This window comes from Coenobita brevimanus, chromosome 92 (assembly GCF_032717465.1).
Source record: "Coenobita brevimanus isolate Jiangsu-jjx chromosome 92, ASM3271746v2, whole genome shotgun sequence".
Classification (NCBI taxonomy): domain Eukaryota; kingdom Metazoa; phylum Arthropoda; class Malacostraca; order Decapoda; family Coenobitidae; genus Coenobita; species Coenobita brevimanus.
This window is the reverse complement of record NC_137045.1, coordinates 17766901-17781730: the sequence shown is the minus strand read 5'-3', so window position 1 is coordinate 17781730 and position 14830 is coordinate 17766901. Positions and strand designations below refer to the sequence as shown.

At 45.5% G+C, this 14830-nt stretch overlaps 1 protein-coding gene across 1 annotated transcript in view; it reads left to right on the top strand.

Moving 5' to 3' along the window:
• Dad (Daughters against dpp) overlaps positions 1–14830 on the top strand; it is a 271204-nt gene that overhangs the window by 204782 nt on the left and 51592 nt on the right. The window contains exons 2-3 of the mRNA XM_080282210.1: positions 6829–6882; positions 7831–7920. Of these exons, the coding sequence (XP_080138336.1) occupies positions 6829–6882; positions 7831–7920 (144 nt within the window). The remainder of the gene's footprint in view (positions 1–6828; positions 6883–7830; positions 7921–14830) is intronic.

Below are 14830 nucleotides of genomic sequence, written 5' to 3'. Positions count from 1 at the left end.
ATGCCCACACCCCCACCCACAGCACCCACACCAATGATCCCCATACCCCTCATACCCATACCCGTGACATCCATAGCAGTGGGCGTCGTAAGGTGAAGTGGGCGGATATCTCCCATCCCCTTTCGTCATGAGTACGGGGGGCAGCAGCTCAGCTAAAACCAGAGCAGGTGGTGCAGGGGTAAGGGGGATGAGGAGGGGGAGGGGCTCGGCTCTTGGCTGGGCACGACTAGGGGAGGGGGAGGAGCCAGGGAGGGAGGGAGGAGGGAACTGTGTATACGCCCCCCCCTCCCCCCTGGGTCGTACAACTGGCGCCTGACTCTGCCCGCGGCCACCCCAGTCGGCGCCTGTACTCACCGCGGTGGCCCGTAGTCCGTCTGTGTGTGTCGGGCGGTGGGGTCAGAGCAGCTTCCTCCGCCATAAGTCACTTTACTCCCTGCCAACATCCCGACCCTACCAGTTGGCTGGTGGTGGCTGCGGCGCGCGCTGCTCCACTTCAACTCTCGCTCTGCGCCCCCTCCACTACTACTACTTGCCCACTCAGGAGTTATAACTCAGACGTGGCTCGTGCAACTCGGAAATTCGTGTGTGGTGAATGAAAAAAGTTTGAAGAATCTCGCTGTGGCTTTTGGTTTCCTGTAAAGCTTCACATGTGCACGTTGTGATGCATATAAGGAGAGCGCAGGGAAAATGTGCTGTGAGTGCATTGTTGACTAGCACTGGCGCTCGCAGCCAAAACGTGTGGAAAAATTTGTCCTCCTGAAGAAAAGTACCAGAAGGCTGTTTATACAAGAGTGCGAAACACGGAGTTGGTTTGGGTTGTGTGCCCAGTGAGAGTTTGTGCTGTGTGCGGCGTGAAGGTCGTGACAGTGAAAACGAAGGACTTGTGGAGATCCCGGCGCCGCTGGGCACAGGCGGCCGCCATGGAGATCTTCGACTGTGTGGATTGCTTCCAGAGCAGACCCAGGGTCCGGGTCCGGCAACCCCGACCCCCTAATGGTAAGCATCATAGGCACCCTCATCCACACTAGCCACGTAGTGTCTCCATGGTATACTTGCCGGTCATGCACTCATTATTTCCACGGTGTCTTGTTTACAAGTTGTAGCCTAGAGCGTAGGTGTTGCCCAGATGCCATTCTCTTCCAGTTGGAACCAGTTGTTCTTTCCTCCTTGTATGGCTCAGATAACCCTCTGTCCCATGTGTCATTATACTTCCCAGAACTCCAGCATGGTCCACCCCCGGTCTTGCCGTTTGCTATTTACCATTTTTCACAGTCATCTTAACGTTTTTCCTTATAACACTAACCATTTGACCTTGGATGCGAAGTTGCCTTGTTTATTAGTTTATGATGCAACATACACAAATAACGCCCTCCACGGCTTTATTTCACATTCGTTGCCCTTTCAAGTCATTACGTACTAGCAGAAAGAACGTTAGTTTAATTTGGAGATGAAGGAAGTCAGGTGAATGTTGAGGCGGGCAGGTATGTCAGGTGCAGGTGTGGTGGCGCCGGCCGGACCCCTGCCTCCCTTCCCCCTCCCCTCACCCTCTGCCGTCTTCTCGCCTACCCTCCCCAACTGAGCGACAAACCTCACTCACCCCTCTTGGTCACCCCACTCCTTTCCTACCCACCCATATCCTTCGCTAAACTTTATTCAGCTCTGGCCACATCACCTCTCTTGCTCAACTGCCCCCCCCCCCCACACACACACTTTCGTCCCTTCTCTCTGTCATTCTTGCCCGCCTCTCCTCACCCTGCACTACTGGACTTAAAACTTTTCATAGTGGTTGTAGCTGAAAATGTTACTGATGACGGCCCCTTGAAATACAAAAGTTAGAGTTACCTATCAGTAAAGAAAAATAATTGAAATGCAACAAAGAGACAGTTAATCATCCATGAACAAACACGAACAATTACAAGTCAGCAAAACAAGCCAGCTACTGATGACAACCCCCTCCCCCAGACAGCCATTCTCTATCTGGAGTTTCAAAAAATAATCTCTGAGTCCCTTCCTCTGGCCTCCATCTCTCCCCACCCGGCCATACGCCTCCACTGTATCCTGTTTTCCACCTCATCCACTTTGTACTCGATGCCTCTCCACCCTGTCCTCCGTCATTCTCTGCCTTCTCCTCAGTCTTTCTTCAGTCTCTCCCATCTTTCTCTCATTATTACGTATTCTCTGTCTCCCTTCTTTTTTTACCCTGTCTCCTGTCTGTCTCCACCCCCTCCCCCCACCAAACATTTTGTTTCACCCTTTCCCAAGCCATCTTTCTTCATCCTGCTTCCTCATCTCTCCTCACCCTTGCCCCCACTCTTCTCGTTTCACCCTTCCCCTCATCTTTCACTACCCTGCTCCCCCTCCCCATCTCTCATCACCCCCACCCCCCCGAGCACATCCCGTTTCAGCCAGCCCCCTCAACTGTCACAATACCGCTCCCTCAGTTTATTTTATTTTGTTTTTTCCTTGTTCCTCATCTTTTCTCATGTCTCCGTTTATCATGTTTCACTCAGTGGAGGGTCCATATCCGTCTTTATCCCTGTCCTCTTTCTCTCCCATCTTCCTGGCTCCTCTTTCTTATTTCACTCTGTTTCTTCTCACTGATTCTTGCCTTCTCATTTGTACTCTCATCTCCCTGTCCTCTCTATATTTTTCGACCTGTTCATATTTTGCCATATTCTTCATGTGTCCTTATCTCTCTCCTTTTCTTCAGCGTGATCTGTCTCCTTTTACTCCTTGTTACCTTCAGCACTATCCCTCTCCTTCCCTTGTTCCCATTCTTTCTCTTTTCGCTTAGCTTGTACGCAGTTTCCAGGTCTCCATATTCTAATCTTCCATCACCTCCCCAGCTCCCCTCTCCCTTCCTCGTTTCCATATTTTTTCTGTTCATTCCGAGTGTCCCTCCCTCTGTCTTATCACCGCATTCCCCATCTCCCCACACACCTGGCCTCCAATCCCAAAACAACCCTATGAAGTTATCATCTCTTCTTATATTCTTATCCTCACTTATGTTCTTGTCCTCTCTCTCTCTCTCTCTCTCTCTCTCTCTCTCTCTCTCTCTCTACTGCATGTCTGTTGCGGAGGTAACTCATCATCCGCCCCCCAGCGTCCTTGTTTATACTCTGTACTTCCCGTTCTGTCTACCTCATTCGCTTCCGCCGCTCTTTTCCGTCCTCTTTCTTCTCTTCTCTTTCAGTACCTCTCCATTTTCTGGCTGCCTCCCTCCATTCGCTCCTCACTTTCTGCCTTCTCCATAGCTCTCCTGTGCCTCCCGTTTTTCTCGTTACTCCCCTTCTTTCCCCTCTCTTTTGCACCTCCCCAACTTTGCCACTTTTTCACACCCACTACACCCATCTCTCCCTCTATGCCTCCCATTCTCTTTCTTTACCATCCCTTATTTTCTTCTTTAGCACGTCTGTATAACTGCTTCGTCTGCAACACAGACTCTTGGCCCTCATGTTTGTCGTTTTTTCTTTGTACATTTTACTCTGTACCCTCTCTTTTCCAGCCCTCCCACTCACTCGGCCTTTACCTCAAACTCGACTCCACCCTTCTACCCCCTCTCCATAGCGCTCCCTCCATTGTCTCACAACCTCCCACTCATTCCTGACCCTATCCCTCCCCACCCCCCGTATACCTTAGGGAAGAAGAGGGGGAGGAGTGGTCAACAGTTAGTAGGGGTCAAAGGTTACCCGCCCACAGTACATTGGCAACGCTGCGACCTTTCATCTTTTCCCTTCAGGTGGATTGGTACCACTCGCCGCCTTATTTGTATTTGTGCAGAGTTTGCAGAGCTGCATTTTGTCATGGCTAGGGATTGCAACGCTGCATGCCGTGGTAACACTGCTCCCTTACCATAGCAAATTTGGCGAGGCGGTGACCTTGGCGGGGATGTTGTCGAAAGGTTGGCAACACCACCATACGTCCTTCACTGTAAAAAAGGCGCGTCCTTCACTGTTACGGCGGCGACGGTTCCGAGGAGAGAGTTCACCATATCAGCCCCCTCTTGCTAATAACAACCAGATCCTTATTGCCGGGGTAGCCGAGGGATTTACTTGTTTGTCTTGCTCTTGATATCGTTCCCGCACTCGTTCGCTCACTTATCGCGACCCCCCATGTTGGCAACAGTTGAGACCGACGCCTACGTTTTCCGCTGGTAACGCTGCCTTCTTGTGATTTTATGACTCTTTTGACGGGGATGAAAGTCGATCTGATGTTTTTATGTGCCTGAAGGTCAGGTTTGCTAAGAGGACGCCTTACTACTTAGGCAAGGTGTCATGTGCGGAATATATGACCAAATACCAGACACTTACGGCAAGGTCATACGTTCATGGGGTTGTCTGTTGTGCATATATCGTGGTTTTACTCCTAAATAAAGAAAATCGCTGCAGCAAGTAGTAAGACGTCCATGATTTGTTTTCAGAGTGACTTTGTTTTTCAAAGGCTTTTAAAATTCCTTTCCTAAGCCGTAGCCTACACCACCTAGGGCGATAAAAAAAGGAAAGGAAAAAACAAAGCGTACTTTGGGATAATTTGTGGCTGATCGCGGATGTCGAGCGAACGATTTAATTATCAGTTCGGGTTCCTCATGAGTCACAATAATGGGGCCGCTTTTTTCCCACCACTTAATTTATGTGGCTGACGGAGATGCGCTTGCCTGATAGTTTCCCTGCCTCGGCACTTGTGCTTCTCTCGGCTCTAGCGATGTCAACCGAATCGGTGGGTTACAGAACTGCCTTCATTGGGCCGTCTTATATCTCTTGTGACTTTAACTTGCATTTAATTTTGATAATTATTTCCCTTCAAAGTAGAAGAAATTGCTCCCCTCCCCCCCCCCACCCGAAGTGTTTTCTGGCCAGCGTGATAAGACAAGGCACGTTATCAGTGCAGAATATCACGCGTACTTGGGGTGTGCTTGGCCCTTGCTTATCGCTACAGAACATTACGCCGATAATGGAGAGAGAGAGAGAGGGGGGGGGGGCAGTTGAGTACGGTCGAGCTGTATATTTAATAATGACGTAAAGCTGTATAAGAAGTGGATGAGATGTGCTACGGGATTGAAGATTGTTGAGGATTGTGATTGAAGGAAGAATGAGATGGAGGGAGTGCATGCTACAGTAGAACGCGGATTGGTCATGGATACCAAATTTTACTCACGCTTACTGCAATATTTTTTTAAACCTTTGAGAAGCCTTAGCGGTCAGAGGCTCCAAAAATCTCGAGATACCCATGCACTACATACACAGGAATTTTATTTGGGTTAACGACACGTTGTTTTGTTCATTCGAGAGAAATCGTAGCAGTCATGCAAAGGATTAACGAAAAATGTTGCTGAGGCAGTATAAATAATTGTGTGAAAATCCTTGTCATCACCACTAGGCAAAATTATAGGGATAAGGGTGTGACGGTAGATAGGGACATTAAAAAAAAAAAAATCTAGGTCGCTCAGAAAAGTAAATTCACCACATAACCTGTCCTAGCACATGTGTCAGAATAGGCAAGTATCAGAGACTATGACAAAATACATTTTGGCAACGAAGCTCGAAAATTCAGCCACATCGAATAATTGTATCATACCTTTCCGTCTATTATATATTTACCGTATATATCTGTTTAGTTGATAATAAAACTCAGAGGGGCCCACCTACACAGTAAATCAGAAATACGATGGGCGGAGTACTGAGGACCGGCCATTATTTTGGACATATTCGTTGAGGGTAGCGATTGCGGGCGAGCATTATGTTGGATTCTGGGTGTGGGCGGGTTATGAGAACGGCTCCCGTGATAGGTAGAGCTGGAGGGTATGCTAGGGAGGGTCGGGGGCTGGGGCTGACATCATTGGCTATTCTTGATGTCTTATTTTTCATCCTGTATCATTCCTTAATGATGCTTCACTTATTTTTTTTTTTCTTTGAGATATTTAGGTTTGTATTTACTCTTATGTCCTAATACTCTAATAATGTTTCAGACTTTCCTCTCTTCCTGTATCATTCCTTATGATGCTTCACTTGTTTTTTTTTTTTTTTCTTTGAGAAATTTAGGTTTGTATTTACTCGTATGACCTAATACTCTAATAATATTTCAGACTCCTCGTATTTCTTGTAGATCATGGGTTTTTCTTGGTGCCTTATTTTTTCTTCCTATACCACTCATTTTCTTTCATAATGATGCAGTGTGTGTGTGTGTGTGTGTGTGTGTGTGTGTGTGTGTGTGTGTGTGTGTGTGTGTGTGTGTGTCTTAGAAGATTGTTTATATGCAGTACGTTGTCTAGGACAAAAATTATATTTCTGAATTTATTTGCGGGTGCTTCTCTAAAATGTTATTATATATCATGAGATACCCTTGAAGTCTTATTTTTCTTGCTGTATCTCCCATTTCTTTCTGGTTAATGATGCACATTTCTGTCTTGAGAATATATAGAAAAAATATATATATATATATATATATATATATATATATATATATATATATATAATATATATATATATATATATATATATATATATATATTTATATATATATATATATACACATTTATATACTATATATATATATATATATATATATATATATACTGTATATATATATATATATATATATATATATATATATATATATATATATTATATTTGGAGAGGAGGTTGAGGTTTACACTATTTAGTAATAATATTCATGTATTTATATTGAGGGTGCTATACATGTATTTATTTTGAGGGTGCTTCTCAGAGTCTAGTTATGTTTATTCATCAGTTTGTGGATGCTTATTAGCTACACTTGTTCCCATAGTTACCAATGTCTGTTATGTCATTTTTTTCATCTTTCTCGTTGCAGAATCCCCACCTCCACCCTACTCTAGATTCAACGTCGACCTCCTCAGACCTGAAGGTGAGTGGGCCAGCTTTGGCATTGGCTGCAGCTTACTGAAATAGATATGAAATAATGAAACACTGTTCAAAGGAATTTGGAAGCCTATCAAACTTTGCCATTTTTTATGTTATGACAGGGTGTGATTCATGGACTGTAGAATGCTGAAGTAGCATATTGTAGCCTTAGCAGTGTGAAGTAAGATTACGCGCTCTGATGCCTTGTCTGAGAACTCGATAGAGCTTGCTATTTGAAATGAACAGAACGAGATTCAAAGAATACTTAGGTATACGATGACTCACGTCCATAATTTCTGAAGACTTAATCTTGTAAGCTTCCAGCGGGTTGGAGGTGACCATGAATTATCAGGGAGGGAATGACTGCTTACTGTGTTAACCCCTTTAATCCAATGACGTATTATGTTGGGTTATTCTTGCTACCTCCAGACGATTTTATTCATCTTGGAGACCTTTTCTTAGTGAAGGGGTTAGTGAAGATCACGTCTTACTTCCCCAGTTCGAAAAGCCTCTCCAAAGCTAAACGAAATTGTCTGGAGATGAGTTAAAGTAGAGGGGCAGACGCCATGAGGCGTGTAGCCGCGGTGCTCATACCCATAACTTAACCATTGAGGCTGTGGCGAGTTCTGTACCCGCAGACGTGAACAACCAGGCCACTACATCTTCCAGGTTAACACAGTTACCTCCCCTAGATGTTATGCTCGGTATTCATTTTATTTACCAATCCACAGAGGGTGGATGGACACTATGTCGGGTGGCACCAGCTTCCTGGACCAGGATTCAAATTCTGGCGCTAACGGGCATGCAGCTTCCTAGGAGCAGGAATAGACTTTTAAAAAATACGTCATGGCATTAAAGGCGGTAATAATTACTGCGTTGTGGTATGGTGTCTGGTGTGTGGTGTGTGGTGTAGTGTGGAGTGGAGTCTGACCGGTGCCTATGTGGTGGGCAGATGCGGCGCCGAGTGAAGACGGCAGCTGCCTGGAGTCGCAGGAGACGGGGGGCACCAACCAGTACGCCACCTACTCCACCCATGGGACAGGTACGTCAAAAACCCTTCATCTGTACGCTTTGTATCAGCCCCTTCTTTCTCACACAAAGCCCAGTTATTAGTATTTTATAATTTTTATATATCCCTTTATCTCCCTTACGCACACCCGCCAGTCCATTGGTTAGATCAGCCCCATACACATTACCTTTTCTTTTCCATATACTCTCTCACATACTTTAATCAGGCAAATTCAGGACAACAGTCCTGTGTTCGACTCGGGAAAAGTTTTGCATTCAGTGTTAAAATACAGGTTAACTTCATGAGTGCAAAGTTCATCTTAAACGTAAAAACATTCAGTTTGGCTCATTTCGTTTTCTTCACCGTTGATATAATCTAGAATATTATTTTTTTCCCTCTTGGTTGAATTATTACCATGGAGTTATCATTGTTCTTCCTGAGGCTAAGAATAGATGTGAGAACTAAAGGTGATGCCGAGTGTGGAAGTGTCATGGTGTGGGAGCTGTACGTGCCTTACCTGGCCCTTGTGTGGGTGGGGGTGAAGGACGTCCGGGAGGGAGGCAGGGAGAGAAAGAGGGAGGGGGGAGGGAGGGAGGGAGGGAAGGAGGAATGGAAGAGGATGGAGGGAGACGTGACTTAGGTAAGGTTGGTGTTGGTGCGTCTCGTCACGGAGCCTCAGCGACTAGGCAACAGCTCCATTACTCACGTATTGGACTGTTCCCGTAATAGCTAAATCACCACCCATGACCGCCCTCATGTGTTTCTTTGAAATTTTATTGTCCCATACGAAATGTAGAGAAAAAGGAGTAGGTAGAATTATTTAAGCCTATGAAACACCACCCAAGAAAGTTATAATATTTTTACTTACGAGGATATAAGTAATTTAAACTGCTCCCGGAAGCTTTCGATATATACTTTAAGTGTTCAGTATGCAGTTAGAAAAAAAAAATGTAGAAGTCTCGCTGATGAGTACGCTGTCTAAAAGCCTGAATTAAAAAAAAAATACAAATGTACTTTATCTTCTTTAGCAGCCAAAATGCGAGAGAGGGTGGGAGGAATGCAAAGGGTAGCTACCATTGCCACACCTCACCCGTGATTCAGACCACGGCAATGAGAGAGAGAGAGAGAGAGAGAGAGAGGCCGCTGACATAACCTTCCTGAAAGCTAATGGATCTTGTTTGACTCCTGTCCCTCTCGTCCTTGACGTCGTCGTTCTGTAACTTACCGGAGAATATCTTGGGTTAGGTCTTGGAAGGGCTAGCGTAGTGGGAGGGGGGGGTGCGGAGGGATGGGGGGGTTGCGCAAAGAGCTTCACAGAATATGAAATCAGGATAGAACCGAACATGTATGATGAACAAAATAGAACAGATTAAGATCAAGCAGAACAAGTTAGGATCCGGCAGAACAGGTTGGGATGACAGTCCAGATTAGGTTAGGACGGACAAGGACTTTGGGGTCTGGAGGGGAAGGTGGGATAGAACAGGGCGGGATACGGTGGTACAGAACAGGTGAGATAATAAGACAGCGGCACCAAAGTAGGATATATAGCGGTAGGAGGAAGATAGAGTCACTGATATTCCAGGTCGGTCTTTTATCTGTATTTCCCTCTGCCTGTGATACAGTCTTTAAACATATGTCGTGGCATCTTGATTTTGTCCTCCAGCCCGTGACGCCTTTTTGTTGCATTTAAAAAACAAAAATCGAGTAACGAACTATTAGCTCTGATGAAAGGGCCACTTCCGGTAGTGGTGGTAGAGGGGCCAGAGAATGTGATCTCAAATCCTCATCATTCTTCTGCCACACGGCCACTGACACTTCTCATGCCACTTCACACGACGCTAGTGCATCAGTTGTGCGGGAGCTGGCTCTTCCTGTCATGCCTCTCGGTTAGTTTAAGCTACAATGAAGAAACGTTTGGCCTTGATCAACAATACGTATGGCCTTATCGGTTGGCGCCAGGCGGGGAGATACCAGACTACTGACATCACCCGTATGTGTTGGTTTGTCATTTGAACTTAAGGACGAGCAATTCTGCGTTCAGTGATGGTGCCTTCTAAAAAAGAATGAGAATTTATAAACAGGCCAGGGCTCAAACACGTAGAACTCTGAAGCCTAGAAATGCCACCACTATTTCACAGCAAACGAACGCTTTTAGCAGGTAATCATCCCAGTCGCAGCGCTACCACCGCGCCGTCTCCCTCCCCTCACGTCACCTGCTGACCAGTCGAAAACCAATCACATCTCGCTCCTTTGTCCCTACCTTGATCATGTGTTTTGTGGGGGATTTCCATGAGTATTTTTGTAAAGGAATGATGGGGTTAGAACTGGGGTTTTCCTGATTGAGAGAGAGAGAGAGAGAGAGAGAGAGATGCCCGTGAGCACCCAGGATGAGGGCAAGCTGGCTGGGGCGTCTGGGAGTCTGGCTTCCCACGCGCACATGCGGGAAGTCACATAGCCCTTGAAACACGCGCCCTCTGTGTTCTGCCTGCCGCCCCCTTCTTACCCAACACACCTTAATAACATTGTGCTTGGTGTTGCGGGGCCTCTTGGCGTGTAGCAGCACCATGAATGAGTCTCCTCTCACCCGCCAAGAGCGGTATTCTCATCTGTTGAGGAAGACTGACACGTCCATGATCAGGGCCGATTTTATATATATATATATATATATATATATATATATATATATGCAGTATATCTATCTATCTATCTATCTATGATATTACTGGGTAGGACGTGTACTGGATAGAGCTCTTAGGCTTACAAATTCCATCACTGTTTCACAGTACTCTTATAGTTTTAGAAGGTAATTATCCCAGCCAATGCGGTCCCCCCTCCCCTTATGACATCAACCGCAGGGCAGTCTTCCTTAATGATTTATTCTTGCCTATTTCACCTTAACTAGTTCTTCTGTGTCATAGTATCTCGTTTATATCAACATATGGGCGTTACTAACAAAAAAGTGAATATTATTGTGTCATGTGCAGAAATAAACTGACTAAATAAATTACCGTAAGTAAATGAACTAAACTGACGAGAATACGACCTCAGGTGCCTGTTTCGTCTGGTTGTCACAATCTCTGTAATACCTACGGGGCCCAGTTAGAGGGTGTACCACTTGATAACGTAAGAAATGATCACAAGATCGTGTAGAAGATATTTGTGCTTCAGTGTGTTAATGCGGTGGTGATAATGATGGTATGTGTCAAAAATGGGTTATTTGGTCGTCATTACTGTACTGTTTGATTGTTCCTCTTTGGGGTCACCGACTGACCTACCCCCGAATTCCTCCTGACCTCAAGCGCTTTCATTTTTTCTCACGTAAATCATGCAGCCTCCCTCATATAGGAATCATCTCATCTACATGAATCAACCCTTCGTGTCATGACTGAACCCCACTCCTACATGAAACATCCTTTTTCCCACACCATTAGTAATCATACCTTCACTCTGCCTCAAGCCCTCTCCCACGTGAGTCAGTCTCTCCTGCTTGGATTCAAACCCCTTCCTCAGGAATCAACCCACCTCCTCTGCCCCCCTGGAATTCAAACCCCTCCTTTTCTGAAATCAGCCCATCTCTCTCTGCCCCCTCGAGTTCAAATCCCTCCTTCAGGAGCTAGCCCATCTCTGCTTCCCTCGGGTTCAAAATCCCCATTCAGGAATTAGCCGACCTCCTCTGTCCCTCTCGGGTTCAGATCCCCCCTTCAGGAATCATCCCACCTCCTCTGTCACTCTCGGGTTCAGGACCCTCCTTCAGGAAGTATCCCACCTCTATCCTTCTAGGGTTCAACCCCGTCCCTCAGGAATCAGCCCTCCTCCTCAGCCCCCCTCGGACTCAGCCACCTCTCCCCTTCCCAGAAATCAGCTTCACACCCCCACAACCTTCTCGAAACTAACCCCACATTCCTTTCGAAATGGAACCCCACATTTCCCCCGAAATTGGTCCTACATTCCCCTCGAGATCAATCCCCACCTCTCCTCAGAAATCAACCCCACAACCCTGTCGAGCTCAGCCTCCCAGCTCCTCTCAGAAAACAGCCCCATATCCCTCTCACAATCAAAGCCTTCCCCTCAGGAATCAAGCCCCTTCTTTTCCTCTCCCCCAACAACAGCGCCATCCAGTGTAAACAAAAGCAGAGCGACGGCGACGATACTTGTAAATACATTTGCTGGGATGTAAACACGCCGCGCCACTGTTTACGATTACGCATGTCAGGAGGCGTAAACATTTGTGTGCTGGTGGTCTGGATTCTTGATGGGCCCTTGACCGCTTGGCAGATGCTCGAGGATGTCACTCCCTCCCCCCACCCACCACCACATATTCCCCAAGTGTGTGTGTGTGTGTGTGTGTGTGTGTGTGTGTGTGTGTGTGTGTCGGTCGGTGTGTTGGTTGGTTTCCGAGAGAAGGTTCATTTTTTTATTGACATATTCGTCAGTTGACATTCTTGAGCATGTGACAAATGCGTGACCTGCTTGACCGTTTGACAGATGTGTAACCACTGGACAGATGCTTGACCATTGATAGTTACTTTGACTTTTGACGTAGGTTACGTGGCCTTTTGTAGTAGTAGTAGTAGTATCTGTTATTATTATTATTATTATTATTATTATTACTATTATTATTATTATTATTATTATTATTTTTTATGCTTGGAAGCCTCAGAATTATCCATAACAAAGTCATATCCTATGAAACCCCAAATAAAAATCCGTACATTCCAAAAGTGCCAGGATACACTGAGTTTGAAAGACGTAGGTTCATAGATCTTATACGTTTGACTTAATGATGTTTTGACAGATTTGGCAGAGGCTTGGTGGGATACTTCATGCTTGATCTCATGACCTAGATTTGATTTTGTGCGACCTTAACAAGCTTGCTGATAGAGGTGTGATGTGGTGTGTAATATAAGGTTGGTGGTGGTGATGGTGATAGTGTGTTGTCGTGGTGGTAGTGACTTAATGTTGCGTTCTGTTATGTTATGGTGGTGGTAGTGATAGTTATGCGGTGTTTGTGGTGTAGTATTTGTGATGCTGTGGTGGTGGTGATGATGTGGTGTTCCATAGTGTGATGTGACCTTGCAATGGTAACCTCATTTTGAGTGGTCTTGTGGGCTGTAGTCAGTGATTGTGGCCACACCTCTTATCTCAACCCACCTACAGTATCTCTCTCTCTCTCTCTCTCTCTCTCTCTCTCTCTCTCTCTTCTAAACTTCTTCTACAATATGACCACCCCCACCATTTCTACAATACAACCACCACCACCATCGTCATGCCTTACCATTACCATTACCTGCACCGTGACCAGCATCCCATACCAACACCACTATACCACCCCTAAAAGTACCGCCACCGCCCTTGCCACCACCACCCTCACTCCTCCCCCCTCTCTTGCCCTCACTGCTCCCTCCCTCTCCCCCTCACCTCCATCACCTAGACGGCTTCATTCATCACCAACAACACAGGTAGCCATTGTTGTCACTATCATCGCCTCCCCCCTCCCTTTCCTCTTCTCGACTACCGTCACCACACTTTATCTGCCGCCACCGATACCACCTTGCCGCCACCGTCATCACTACTGCGCATCACAGCCACTCATCACCTCATTACATCACTCACACCAACACTTCACATCACTACATCGCACTACTACTCTCTCCCCCCCTCCCTCACTCTTCATTGTGCTCACCCTTACCTTTTCAGTTCTCTCTCTCTCTCTCTCTCTCTCTCTCTCTCTCTCTCTCTCTCATTTTTTTCCCAGTGTTTTTTTTACAACCCTCCTCCTTTTTTTTTTTTATTCTCCTCTTGTCTCGTCTGGCCTGCTCGAAGTGAAGGGGTTGGCGGGTTGCGAGTGCCGGGAGGAAGGAAGCAAATTGGCGGAGGATGTGGAGTTATGTGTGAGGAAGATGAGCCTGTTCTTCTTCGTAGAGGATATTTGTTCATGTTCTTAGAGAAGAGAAGAGCCAAGTGCCTGCTTCGTTCTCCTTGTTTCATAGAAAATGAGGAGGAAATGCATGTTCGTTGTTCGTAAGGAAGGAAATGTTTGTTTTGATTCAGTGTTCAAAGAATTTATGAATAAGATCTTTTTGTGTAGATTTTTTTTTTTTTTTTTTTTTTTTTTTTTGGGGGGGGGACGTTTTGGTATACAGGTGAGGTGTGAACAACTTCAGTCAGATCAAGAAACTGATGTTCATTCCTCAGTTTGACAGTATTAATACTACTCGCAGTTTTTGTTTAAGCGAATACCTGCTTTTCTATTACCGTATGTATTTTTTTGTGAATCTGTTTGTCATCATGTGTCTGTCTATTTATCTAGTCTCACTTTCTCTGTCTCTGTGTCTACAGTATATATATTTTTATATATATATATATATATATATATATATTTTTATATATATATATATATATATATATATATAGATAGATAGATAGATTCGTCATATTTTATGCCTAATTTAACTGGATGCATGTTGACTAAGTGCTCTGACAATTACAATTCATGGAAGGCGATGTTGTTCCAGTTTCTGCCTCTCGAGGTTAACATTACCTCGAACAGCTAATTAGCCCAGCTTCGGAAAAGTCACTTCGAAAAAAAATTTAATCGTTACCCAAGTGCTTTTTTTTTTTTTTTCCACTGGACTGTGAAGTCTGCGGGTAACTGTAGCTGGTATGTGTTTGGGCATTTGGTTGGGGAACTAATGGTAAGCATAACTCCTCCGCTGCAGGACCGGAGATCAGTCATTAGGCTTGTTGTTGTTGAGGCTACACCGACCAGTGAGGAGTGAGAGCCTCTCAGTCGGTTATCCAATCGCGGCTGGCCTCTGATTGCAGCTTCACCAATCACTGATGACTCGGATGATGGTTAGTGAGTGAAAATGGCCGGACAGTGTCACGTCCTTAATGTCACAGTGATCCTAATCTAACCTAAGTTGAACTAATCTGGTCCGTC